Source organism: Fusarium proliferatum (genome assembly GCF_900067095.1).
Source record: "Fusarium proliferatum ET1 genome assembly, contig: FPRO_scaffold002, whole genome shotgun sequence".
NCBI lineage: Eukaryota > Fungi > Ascomycota > Sordariomycetes > Hypocreales > Nectriaceae > Fusarium > Fusarium proliferatum.
This window is the reverse complement of record NW_022194791.1, coordinates 2,117,827-2,130,858: the sequence shown is the minus strand read 5'-3', so window position 1 is coordinate 2,130,858 and position 13,032 is coordinate 2,117,827. Positions and strand designations below refer to the sequence as shown.

General features: G+C 49.3%; 5 protein-coding genes across 5 annotated transcripts; 2 read left to right on the top strand and 3 right to left on the bottom strand.

Annotated features, from left to right (window-relative positions):
- Positions 1-844: 844 nt before the first annotated feature.
- Positions 845-1,334, top strand: FPRO_03083 (uncharacterized protein; the record flags this gene model as incomplete). Its single annotated transcript, XM_031226744.1, has 2 exons — positions 845-1,173; positions 1,256-1,334. The coding sequence occupies 2 exons, from the start codon at positions 845-847 to the stop codon at positions 1,332-1,334; spliced, it is 408 nt and encodes a 135-aa protein (XP_031077250.1).
- Positions 1,335-3,077: 1,743 nt separating this feature from the next.
- On the bottom strand, positions 3,078-4,858 carry FPRO_03084 (putative siderophore regulation protein (GATA factor); the record flags this gene model as incomplete). The annotated part of the gene is made up of 3 exons (XM_031226743.1): positions 3,078-3,901; positions 3,954-4,489; positions 4,551-4,858. The coding sequence occupies 3 exons, from the start codon at positions 4,856-4,858 to the stop codon at positions 3,078-3,080; spliced, it is 1,668 nt and encodes a 555-aa protein (XP_031077249.1).
- Positions 4,859-7,484: 2,626 nt separating this feature from the next.
- On the top strand, positions 7,485-9,185 carry FPRO_03085 (uncharacterized protein; the record flags this gene model as incomplete). Its single annotated transcript, XM_031226742.1, has 2 exons — positions 7,485-7,924; positions 7,973-9,185. 2 exons carry the CDS (start codon positions 7,485-7,487, stop codon positions 9,183-9,185), a joined length of 1,653 nt encoding a protein of 550 aa, XP_031077248.1.
- Positions 9,186-9,462: 277 nt separating this feature from the next.
- On the bottom strand, positions 9,463-10,815 carry FPRO_03086 (uncharacterized protein; the record flags this gene model as incomplete). The annotated part of the gene is made up of 2 exons (XM_031226741.1): positions 9,463-9,734; positions 9,783-10,815. The coding sequence occupies 2 exons, from the start codon at positions 10,813-10,815 to the stop codon at positions 9,463-9,465; spliced, it is 1,305 nt and encodes a 434-aa protein (XP_031077247.1).
- Positions 10,816-11,492: 677 nt separating this feature from the next.
- FPRO_03087 (uncharacterized protein) lies at positions 11,493-12,488 on the bottom strand (the record flags this gene model as incomplete). The annotated part of the gene is made up of 1 exon (XM_031226740.1): positions 11,493-12,488. The coding sequence occupies one exon, from the start codon at positions 12,486-12,488 to the stop codon at positions 11,493-11,495; it is 996 nt and encodes a 331-aa protein (XP_031077246.1).
- Positions 12,489-13,032: the final 544 nt, after the last annotated feature.

Genomic DNA, 13,032 nt, shown 5'->3' with positions numbered 1-13,032 from the left:
GATAAAGCCCGAGCATGCGCTTCCCCGGAGTGTCTATGTGGGGTTTAGCACATCCTCCTCAGAGGCTCAGAGGCTCAGATGCTGGATTACCCGCCATAATTGAATGATTGATTGATGTGCCTCCTCGTATCACTTCAAGACTGTCTAGAAAGCACTGGAAGTTTCTACGAAACGTCGTATCGGAGAGAAAAAAATAAAGACCATGCCGGTCTGCCTTGTCGGTGAGATTTTAGAATCAGCCACCGACACACAGCATCCTTAGCTTTGGGGTAACGAGTCGCAGATCACTCAAGATATTTCCCTGCTCAACACACGTTGAGTTTTATCATCTGACGTATTGGTAAGCAGAAGAGTTGGATGAAGTGTTACGAGTGATGTGAGTAAGTGACCAAATCCTGGGGCAAGAAGCGCCATTGGTTTAGGCGAACCTGCCTGCCTACTAAGGTACCTGTACAGCGGAAATGCTGCGGAAAGCAGGCAGGACGGGTACGGTAGCAGCTGCCTGTAGTTTGCGACTCACCGTGGATCGGAGTCTCCGGAGGCGCTCCACCCCGGCACCGGCACCGGTCATCACGGCGCTCGACAGGAGCCTATGAGGGTGTGCAGCAGTGATCATACGGCATCCCCAAGAGAAAATAAAAATTCGACTGCTGAGAAGCCGACGCCAGGGCGCCCAGCATTTACTCATTCCAGTACAACTCCGACCATATCAAACTAAGCTCTTCGCGTTTGCTTGATCCCCTGATTAGGTATCCTGATCGGACGGATCCCCAACCGGAGATAGACAGGCAAAACATCTACTTAGATCTCCGCAAATGCCGCGAGTCTAAATTATTAGCTCAATATGCTATACGGCAAGATCCGAAACATGGTGCAGGGCAATATCGCAACACGTCTACCTACTAAGGTGCCTTGGCCATTCAGAGACTTATTGACTTTGGTATGGCCAAACAGTCTTCCGCCCTGGCGTATTGAAATGAATCCAAGTATCTCTCGACAGATTAATCGGTTGCCTTTTTGGTTTTTGCTTGGATGCCGGTTCACCTTTCGTCTTGCTTGGGACTACTCCGTACGTATATGCTCAAACAAAACAATGGTCCTCAACCTATTATTCCTCAAGCATAAAGAATCATCAGCCTTACGGAAATATGAAAGGCTACAGGCCGCTATCAGGTATATACTTAATCTAGCTTGGTCATTTCTCGTTTCAAGTTACCTCATATCGAAGCTAATCCGTGGTGTTTTGCTCTGTTAGTGAACTATCGGATTTCCTGTATATCCATATACAATGTAGACATCGACATCAAACTCAGTTCAATACCAGTCGCTTATAAATTTCAATCGTCACCTTGCAATTTATGCTGCCGGTATTGTCCAGCCTGGCAGAGATTCTAAAGGCATCCACACAACTCGGGGACGAAGCCTGAGGGCACAGTGTCTACTTGAACGGGAGCGAGTCCTCATATCGAGTGAAATCATTTTCATGTACAACTCACTCGATACTTATCAGTCTGATAGCTATCCTGCCGCGGCGTCTTCAAGCCTTTCATCTTCTAGAATATAGCATATAACGACCATATCTAACTCTCCCCAACACCTAGACTGACAGCAATCTACTTGGGCTTAGGCTAGCCATGCAGAGATCATCAAGCCAAGGTTTTATTAATAGGCTACTTATTTGCAATGTACTGTTCAATCATAATTTCATACGCTATGTTAATGATATCCTGCCTTGTTGGAACAGGAAACAGGAAACATCATCTGTCTGATATGTCCCGCGGCAATGGACGGTCAGTAGAAGGCACCCATGACTGATGCATGCAATTGTCAATTCTAACATAGGAAATGTATTACAAGACGTACTGTATGCATAAACGTTAGCCACCATAGTTGCACGACAGCTCCATCTCCTCTTTGCACGCTGCAATCACATGAGTCGATGCTCAACTACTCCACGCCAGGCGTTTTATATGATTGATTGGGAGGGATATATCATGAATAGCCCATATGTATTGCGGTTGATAAATTACATGCTGGTGGTGATACATCTAGCATATCTATTCCAAGACTTTGCTGTGAAGGCACCTTTTGCCATCTTACCCGTCGTTAGACCTTGTCTAATGACCAACAAAACTCTTTCTCCCCGCTCTGGTAGACCATTTTATTGCTTAAATAGTCTTGGAATTTGTTTTCCTTAAGTCATGATTTCACTCTCTGTGATAAACGAGCTGGCCGCTTTTCTCTCCGCAGCGTTACATTTGTATGGATCAGTCAGCTTTACCAACAAGCCTTGCACTTCATGGTCCTTGAGGCATTATGTTTCGTTGTGGTCACGAGACAGCTAGGGTTTTCTGATCACTTCATCAATGCGCAAACTCACTTCTTATACCCCGTGGTAGGCCTGGGCTATAACTATACACATTGAGCGCCTACATAGGCAGTGAGAACGGGGTTCTGTGCTACGCTCTGATGTCCACACAATGGATGCTTTACTATGCGAGCACCTTCGCAAACCATGTATAGAATGGACTTTGGGTCTCGGAAAACCACGCAAATTCTGTCAAAAAATCTTGTTTTTCAACAAAGGTCGGTATCACAGTGAATAAATCAAAGAGGAAGCGGAAAGGGCTCAAAGCTGATACTTGATCAAGTTGTCAACTCACAGTCGCTCAACGCGACACCGCATTCTCTTTTTTTGGCTCGTGTAAACTATCTTGCGATACATACAGCCTGACCCTGTCTATATGTTCATTTTCCGTAGTGTAAACAATGTGCTTTTAGAGAGATAGAGTGGTATCGCTGGCCGAGGCCAGTAGTTCTGTATAATCCTTCCAATAGCTTTTAGAAGAGAAGAAAGAAAGCAGACCAGACACGTATGTCAAACACCTTGCTCCTTGGCAGCAATAACTCCAGTTTCATGAGCTGAAACCCATCCGAGAAGGCCGTGTGTGCTGTGAAATCCAAAATGCGCCGATTCCCAACTCGCCTTCCATTCACTAAAATTTCGCGTCCAGTGATACCTTGCTGACCAAGAGGCACCTCATAAATCGTTGATGTCTTATCGTGGATCCCACTCATTAATCATGTCCAAGTTCTTGTAATTCTCTCTCCTTTGCGGCAAGCATTTCTCGCATCTTGTCCGCTTCGCGTTGTAAGGCTGCTCGGCGCTCAGCCTTTATTCTCTCAGTATCGTAATCACGCGGACCAGCACCTGGCGTGTTATCCCGGTTGGAAAAGGCGCTGGGACTGGGTGCTGATGCTATGGTACTACCGGGTGATCGTATGGGAGGCAATGAATAGTCGCCGTCGTCGCTTCCTGTTCCTAAATTGGGGGGAGTGGTGGCTGACGTCGATGGATTCAGTATCGATTTAATATTGATCGAGGAGATTCGTTTCGAACTCTCCTGTCCAGTTTCTTGTGAGGCAAATGCTTCACTTTCAGTGGTAGAGAAGGATCGTTTTCGAGTTGGAGACAGAAACGAGGCAGGGGATAGTGACGTTTTCCTGTCGTTGTTTGATGACATAGACGCCATGGGGGCCAGTCGATTATCGTCGTTCAGGAATCCGGTATACTGACGTGGGTTATTTGACTGGTGATACGCAGCCAGATCCGAGGTCGAAGGCAGTGGCGATATTGTTCTACTTGTAGGTCGGATAACCGGTTGAGGCTCGATCGTGAGCGGATGGTCTGGGCGGCGACGAAGACCCAGGTTGACAGATCCGTCCTCGTTCATTGACCCCTTCTCGGCATTTTTTTCATATTGACCTTGCATTTCGGCTGGCTCCATTGCATCTTCCATCTCCTCATCCTGCGACGCTGGGATAATTCGTTTTCGTCTTTTGATAGTGGATTTTTTCATGGTCATCGGCCGGTGGACACCATGTAGCTTGTAATATAGACCTAGGTTTGTTAATGAATACTGTTTGATAAACGCTAAACGCACAATACCTACCACAAGCATTGCAGATGGTGTGGCCACTCTCATCACGCCTCCAGAGAGGCGTAATAGTGGTGCTGCAGTTCTGGCATGCAATCACAACCGTGGCATTCGAATTCTGTTGATTTTGCAAGGCATTGACATCCAGAGGCACCGGTTCCGGTTTAGTACTTTCACTTCGACTTTGGCAACTCTGTCGTTTCTGCGTTCCACCCAGGTTGGCACTTTTCGAAACACGATTGTTATAGGCAGGGCATCCGTTACAGCCCTCTGCACCACCCGTTCCGTTACAACGTCCACCTCCAGGGCAAGTCCCTCCAGTTTGATCAGCCGATATGTAGGTCGCATTTGACGCAGGTTTTGGACCAGCGACTGCAGAGGGCTTCGGTGCGGTAGTTCGAGGAGGGTCCGCAGGGACAACATTTGGCGGTCGCTTGAGACTAGTCGGACGAGAGGCGTTTCTGGCTTTCAGATAGAGACCACAGGCGTTGCAGATCGTAGCACCTTGAGGTGATCTCCTCCACAAAGGGGTTCGGGTGGTTCCGCAGTTACTATTATCGGTATAAGCAGAGTGATTACTATAGAAGTAGAGAGTAGAGGTAGTTGACTCACCTGCAAACTTGTCCTTGGCTTCCACCAGGTGGCGGACTTGTTTTTGAGCCATGCTCTGCCCCAGGACTCTGTTGCTTTGACATGTTTCCTGGATCTGGACTTGTCTTAGGGCCAGACGGGCTCCCACTTAGTCTATTTTGGTGGTCACGGTTGTCCTGGCCGGTAGGGAGTCTGGTCCGCTCCTGAGAAGAAACAGCCGAGCTATCACTTGGTTTCGAGGACATTGGTCGTGATGGCAGCGCCGTTCGCGCCGAGGCCGTCTCACGCTGATGGCTATACAGCGCCGTTTCTTGGGTTTCTTGGCTCATGCCCGTAGGTAGGGCTGACAGTATCGAGGGAAACAAGACGTCAATGGTTCAGATGAAGCGGACGGGTGTACTTCAATAGTCTGGGTTGGAATGCGACGGATCAGTTACAAACCGAAGTCTACAGCATTTGGCGTTATCGATGGCCGGTAGGTTGATTTGATTGTCGTATATGTCGAGGATGAGTAAGGTTGAAATCTAGAAATGGGAAAGAAAGTCCTTCACACGACTCGTAATCGGCTGCAGCGGATTGATAAGTGGTTTCGAACCGGCCGAGCAAGGAGGCAAATCCGGAGAGAGGCCGGGGCCGGGTTCCGCAACTAAGAGTTCGTAGGCACCGAAGCGAGCCAAACAAATGGAATACTTTCTTGGCTCGATGTGAGGTGTAAGTCAGAATGCTTAAGAAGTACCTAGTGCAAAGCCCAATCTGCAGTCTAGCGATATGTATCGTCAGGTTGCCAGTTTTGCTGGTGGGCAGACGAGTCGAACAAGTCGCCGGGGTACAAAGGGACGTAGATGCGTAGGCAGCTGACCTAGGTACTAAGTAAACAGGACCAATCGAAGAATGGATCGCGTCCGATCGAACGGGAAGCCAGGTATTGGTCAGACGACAGGTGTCAGAGAGTGACGCGACAGCGACCAGATACTTGGGACCGGCGCAACTGCAAGGCCGAGAAAACCAAAGAAGAAGGTTGGGGAGTTGACAGCCGCGGGGAGGAGAGGAGAGACAAGGATGTGCGGAGTGTGTAGTAAAAAAGACGAAGGGAATAGCCAAGGACAGGAGATAACAAAGATTATCAACCAGACCAAAAAGGCGGAAGGTAAAGTTCAGTAGACTCCGTATGTGCAAGGGTGAGGAATCTGTGACTACGCAATGACAGGTGTTGGTAAGACAAAAAAAGGCGGCCAAAAGCGAAGTGCAGGACGGGGACGGAACACGCCTTGTCTCGTTCCTAGGCAAGGATATAATTGAATGTGGTGCTTGGCGAATAACAGGGGAGGACTTCGTCAATGGGTTGAGGCGTAAGACTCCCAAGTCTTGCGGCACCACCAGGCTGGGACGGTGGAAGGTGAATTGGTGACCAAGCAGAGCCAAGACCAAAGACCAGGGTGTATGTTTGCGTGTGTGCAGGCGCGCGTGAGATACCGTAGATCGATAACCAGCGAGGCAATGAGACGGCAGATGGCAGATGGCGGTGGAGGAAAGGACGGTGACCCCGGGAGAAGGGTATCCGAGACCAAGAGAGGACAAGGTGGGGGTTAAGGTCTTTCAAGGGAAAGGTTGAGGTCAAATGAGTGAGAGAGAGAGAAAGAGAGAGAGAGAGAGAGAGAACTCAGAGATGACCGTCGACACAACAGATGGACGACCAATTCCGTCTGGTTTGAGATTGAGGCGCAGGTCAGATCAGAAAGAGAGGGCAGAGAAAGTTGAGCAGAGTAGGTAAGGTGATTGCGATTGATGATCAGACAAAGGCCTAATCTAAGGTATCCAATGGGGCTGGGGCTTAGTCTTGGAATTGGATCTGGGCTTGTGCTTTCTTGATTGCTCTGCCTTGCCTTGCTTCTGCCTTGTCTTCTACCCTTCAGATTGTTTGGTATTAGTTATGGTGGATTGGAGACTGGTTGTCGGGTTTCGGGAGCTGGCGTTGCATTGCATGAGCCTAAATGGGGCCCAGCAGAGACTCGCTGACTCTTGTTCTCTCTATTCTCTCCTTCTCGTACCCCTCAGTTGCCGTCAAGTCTAATTCGTCCTTAGGCTGGAGGGGAGTGACGTGCAAAGGCAAAAACAAACCAGAAGCAAGACGAGACTCAACAGGCACATGATGCGATTTCACGGGGAGTCGGCCCCAGCATGGAACGACGGCCGCTGGTGGGTTGGGGTTAACACAACCGACTTGATCTAGACACTCCCATCTCGTTTCTAGTGTCTTTCTTAGCTCTTGAACCAAAGGTGCCGTTTCCGACTGCATGAATATCATTTGATGCTGAGTAGGTACGGTTCGTATTTTTCACGTGAGAGATCTATGCCTCACAAACCTGAACTCCCAAACTCTCCAGATCTCGTCACGCCAGAAAACCTGCAGAAAAGACCCTTCCCAACGTGTCGTCACAGTGGAGGAACCAAGCGAAAGGCCCTTAAATTAGGACGTTCTAGCACGCCCCTCTTCCTCACCGCGGCTCTGTCAAAATTGTCATTTCGCCCCTGAGATGCGTTGTATTACATTGAGTCGTCTCTGATTGGTTCAGCTAACACGGAGAAATTCCTCTTCGCTCCTTGGCGCCGCTGGTCGGATTTTTGCGCAGGGGATCGCCGTCCTGGTGCCCTGACCGACTCAGATCCAATACACGCTAGGCCGAGATCGGGCCCTCTTTTTTGTTCTCTCCGTTCGATTCTTATCAGCCGAGGCTTGAGTTCTCTTTCTCGTTTTTATCTTATCTTATCTTACCCATGCTCAAACGCAGGGTTACTTATCGATCAGAGGTCAGCTAGCTTGATTCTAAGAACGTTCAGCATCAGTACTAGTTTGGTTGTCACGTCGCGTCGCGTCGCATCGTCACTCGACATCAATTCTGTACTTTTATCTACTTCTGTGCAATATCGTCAACGCCTCAGTCGTTCCCTTTGGTCATGACGTCCGAGCTTGGGAGCTCCCCTAAGAGAGAGCCGACACCCACTCTTCCTTTATCCTCGGTTCCTCAAAAGCGCCCCCTTGAAGAAGGCCGTCACAGTCCTGTCGTTCCCTCGCCACTGAACCCCGAAGTCAGGCCTTCCGACTCTTTGGCACCTGAAGATGCTGCTCAAAACTCTAGGTCCAAGTCTGCGCGAGCAAAGAAGGATACTCTAAAGAAACGTGAGGCCAAGGGAAGCGATAGTGTTCGTGCGACACCTGATCCAAAACCAAAGTCGAAGCCACAGAAGAAACAGAGCGAGTCGAGCCCACTACGATACAACTTGGGGCAGCCTAAACTGTCCAACTTCAACCCTCCGCGAGGTCCTGTCTTGACGGCACACCATGAGGTCACGGCCCCTGATGGCCAAACGGTCGAATTCTTTGAAACATCCGATCAGTAAGCCAAGACTATATTTGGAAAATGCCTTCAAGCTAACTACCAAAGTGTCTCTAATAAGAAGAGCTTCCGGTATACTCCCTGCATCGCCGATCCTCTCTTCCCGTCCATGATCTACTACCGAAGCACTGAACCAGAGCCATATGGTCCCCACTTGAGCTTCGAGGACTCAGCAGGGCATGTTTATTTTGATAAGTCGGCTCGTCACGTCACAACCGAAAAAGGATTTCGCATGGCAAGGGCAAACGTGGCTGTGAGGGAGGGCAGATGGTACTGGGAGTGCAAAATCACACAAGGAGTTCGACCACCAAAAGATGGAGAATCCAAGCCGGAGGGAGGCAAGCATGTACGCGTGGGCTGGGCAAGACGAGAGGCATCGCTTGATGCGCCTGTGGGGTTCGATGCTTACAGTTATGGCCTCCGTGACGTTGCGGGCGAAAAGGTACATATGTCCCGTCCTAAGGAGTTCTTTCCTGCAGGAGAAGGCATTCGGGAGGGGGATATCATCGGCCTCGAGATTCAACTTCCGTCAGAACAACTGCACCGCAAGGTCATGTCTGGACAGTATAATCCAGTTGTTGATCAGACCGACGAGGAACCTGCGGCCACCGCTGAAGGCCATAACATTGTCCGCGATCGCTATCCCATACGCTTCAAATCTCATACTTATTTCGAGAAGAGCGAGTACTCCCCCGCCAAAGAATTGGAAGATCTTATGAACCCGACAGGGGCTGGCGGTGGCTCTTCAGAAGAACCTAGTCCTAATCACCCTCTTCCAAGTCTCCGCACGCTTCCCAATTCCTGCATCCGCGTGTACAAGAATGGCGTTTTAATGGGTACTCCCTTCGAGAATCTCCTTGGCTTCCTCCCACCAGCTTCACGTCCTCAAGGTCAAGGTGGCGGTCGCGAAGGCCTTGACGACGGCATGCTCGGATATTACCCCGCCGTAAGTGTCTTCCATGGAGGCGCTGTGGAGGTAAATTTCGGTCCCGAGTTTTGGTATCCCCCTCCAGCCGAGACCGAAGATAGACCTGATAAGGTCTGGTCAGGCAACGCTCGCTTGAACAGGGTGCGCCCTGTGAGCGAGCGTTATTCTGACCAAATTGTAGAGGACATTGTCTGGGACATCATTGATGAGGTGGACTTTTGGTCCAAAGATGGGGGTGGGGCTACAGATCGCCAAGGTGTGAGTGACAAGAGTGAAGCTGTCGCCATGGCCCCTGGGCGAGAAGAGATCAAGGAAGTGGTCCAAGACGATTGAAGCATCGCAAAATATGTTGTCTTCTTCTATCCAAATGATGCTGGATAGCAGAACTACGAAAGCCTCTAGAAGAGATGTTCCTTTCAACCTACAAAAGATACCCACTGTGAAAATGCAGAAATCAAGTTTATTATTCATACCATGTCCATCAATAGTAAAAACTGGTATCGCACTGCCCGGAGGCTCCGTTCTCATTTCGTCATAAAACATGTCGTGAATACTGCTCGTTACCATATATCAACCTGCTTACAAATATAAGTCCTGTCCAGGCACCGTCTCAGCGACGACGAACCGGTTCCTCTGGCGAGACTGGCTCGACTACAGCAGGAATCGGGGATGGCTCAGACAAAGGGGAAACAGGATCTCCAAGTATTGCCCTGTCGGCATTGCGACTCGCCGCCGCTGCCTCTGGCCCCGGAAGAAGGGGATCATCTGGAAGCTCCTCGATACGATCGCTACCATCAATAGGTGTCTCAGCTACAGATTTCTCACGCTCCAGTCGCACCTCGCGGCCTCTCTTGTGACAATACCAAAGGACAAACATTAATACTATTCAGGGTTAGCAAATGAATAGACAGTTTGGGAAGCAATACTTACAGAATAAAGCAACGCTCCATATAACATTTGTACCGATAAATGCAGGCCACCGCACCTTCAATGCGTTGACGATAGCCTTGAGCATACCAACAACAGCCCCTGGCTTCGTGACTAGATCGGTCAAATTCGATGGCTTGAGGAGGTCGATAGCGGCATCCTTAATGCCCTTTTCGGTATTCGCCTTAAGACCCTGACTTTCTGCAGCCGCCGCCAGGAGCTCAGGTGCCAGGGAGGACGTCAGCTTATCTGGAAGCTGGGTAACAAGCTTCTTGAGAGATGAAGGGAGTTTTTCGAAACCGCGATTGATGGCACCATCGCGGTCTTCAACTAGGCTTGCGAGGTCACCGTATGCTGTCGGCACACCGTTGGCGAGATCCTTGAATACTTGGGTGAAACGGGACAGGAGCTCGGATGACTCGTTGGAGAGAGAAACTATCTTGTTGTTCTTTGCTTGGAGGTTCAGACGGTCGAGAACATTACCAAGGTCCTGCTCCTCTCGTTCGGCTTCCGGTGGCGCGACATTATCTTCTGGCTTAAGACCATCTTGTGGTTTCTTGTGCCTCGTGAACAAAGCCGTTAGGCGGTTTGGCTGTTTGTCGTGCTTCTCTTTCTCTTTGTCTTTGTCTTTCTTTTCCTTCTTCCTGTCCTTTTTACTCTTGGGTTCTTGTAAAGCCTTTACCGCCTCTATCTCACTCTCAGATGCAGACGAGAGGTCGATCTGAGGGGTATTGATGCGTGGCGGCAAAGGCGGAGCCGGACCATCGTCTTCCAGGATACTTTGCAGCCATGCCTCATCGTCACGGTCGAGGACTGGGCTCAGAGGAGGAGTATCGGAGCTGAGGCTGTGCTGCGTGCTTCGCCGCTTGTGTTGAGGATCTGATGCACGAGATGCCTCATTGCTGAAATCCGGTACATGTCCGTAGGATGGGTCTACCGAAGATCCAGCTTCGGTCTTCTTCGCAGCCTCCTCAGCAGCAGCCGCCTTCTCCGCTCTGTTCTTCTTGATCTTTTTGTATGTCAAGTATTCCAACATCTTCGAGTTTTGTTATATGTATGGGGGGCGCCTTGTTCGGAGATTTGGTAGATGGGGATTCAGCTATTTAACTATCTTATTCTGGAACAAGAGGCCGCCCAGCTTCAAGGAAAACGAGGGATGGCGATTTAGGTGTTGGCGCGCGCTTGGAAATTTGCCTTTGTCTTGTCTTGGGTGACGAACGATCTACGCGAATCGAGAGCGCACAGCCACATCACATGTGATGTCACGACGGCAGCCCAGCCAGAGTCCAGGGTCAGAGCCTAAGCTCCCCCACGTAAACAGGTTTTAAGGCTACGTGATTTGATGATCGACAATCAACTGCCGTACCATGATACGAATCCGAAAATTATTGGTCAAATGGCTTCCAAAACATGGGTGGGTGGAGATCAGGGCTTCAAGTCGACTTCAGCTGCCATTAGTAGTAGATGAGGTCAACAGCCTAGGTAGGCGAAGAAATTAAACTTCCCAAGTGACGAGGGTTTTAAGGTTAGTTACCTGTATACGCTTGGGGGCTCGTTGATCAGTCAATTCTCGCATCTTTGGGGTTTTCTTCTTTGGGCAGCATAAGTAGGTACTTAGCAATGCCAATTCATGTTGATTGACCGTGGGTATCTTGAAATTCTATGGTTAATGATGAAGACATAAAAGGAGGTACAACGGCGTATACACCTCTATCAGGTGTCGTCAACATCCTCGTCTTCAGCCTCATCTGCCCCTCCTTCGTCACGGATAACCTCATCGGCAAGTGTGCTACGTTGCCAGCCGCTCCCATTCTTCCGCCGTCCCCGTTGGAAAGCATCAGTCGAAGTGACCGCTCTCTCGCCTGTGAACTTATGACTTGACCACTCGGTGGAGCATCGTGGGCAGTTTCTGTCTCGCCTAGTTCGCCAGAAAGCCTCTTCACATACCTCATGCAGTCGGAAGTTGCAATCCACATCTGCACATCTCAGACCAATCGTGACTGGATCCTTGCATGCTTCACAAAACTTGATGCGTTGCCAGTCGCCTGGCTCAAGTTCCGGGTCGTTGTAGCTTTCGACTAGCCAGGGTCGTAATTCCAGCAACGCTCGGGGTGACAATGTATAGAACCCCTCGTTACTCTTCTCAAACCACCCTCCCTCAACTAAATTTGCAAGTACAGCTTCCACTTCACTATGCTTGAGTCCTTTGTCTACAGTTGTTTGCGTCTGGGCTTCCACATCGATCTGGCTTTCTCTTCGGTTCGGCCGTGCCAGTTTGATGGCCTGCATCTCGGTAATAGCCATGACTTCCATGCGGGGGGTGTTGAACTTTTCAAACATAGCGTCTAGAACACGTTTAATGAACGAGATTTCTTCGTGGCTGTATATGGTAGCGAGTTGCGTCTGCGGATCAGACGTGGTATTGACCAAAGCCCATATTCGTCTCTTTGTAATTTGGTGGAAAGTACTTCGGATTTCGTAGTCAAAAAGTGATGCCGCTTCTGAAGCTTTGTCCATGGCTTCTTGAAAGTGTTCTTCGGTGATTTGATCTTTTCGTACTTCGTGTCCCTCCTCGCCTCCGCTGTGCCTGCGGTTGGCATTGAATATCGCAGCAAGGATAGGACGGGCTTCTTCGAAAGTAATCGTTCCTCGAGCTAAGATGGCCTGGAGAAATGCCCTATCCCCATGGTTGAATTCATGGTTACTCATGCTTGGTTTTGGCCTGACTATATTCGCGCTCGAGGCCCAGCACTATGGATTTATAATTTCTTCTCAAAAATCGATGAGGTGTGAATACTTGGAACGAAAGCCCCAGAAATGATTTTCTTGGAGGGGAAGAGAAGACGCGTTTGACGCGTTCAGCGATCTCAAGGCTTAATTAAGTGCACGAGCCACGCATCTGTGGCTGTGGTGGCTCATTCAAGCATCCACATCAACCAGCTCGCTTTTCATATCACTTTGCAGGTGCCGCTCAGTTATCTTCTTTGTTTCATTCCGCTCGGGAGTGATTTGTAACTTGCCAAATGTATTAGTATAATCCATGAAATCATAGCAATAACCAGCATGGAATTGATATCGAGGTTCGATATGCATCTTGGGATATTCCTCGATTGGCACGTTAAAACACAGCCAGAACGCACAGAAGAACAATAAAGGCCAGTCTGATGAATATCAATAGAATAACTTAATACTGCATATCAAACTATGACATAAATGACTACCAGGTGCCTTACAGCTTTCACTGCTACATAGC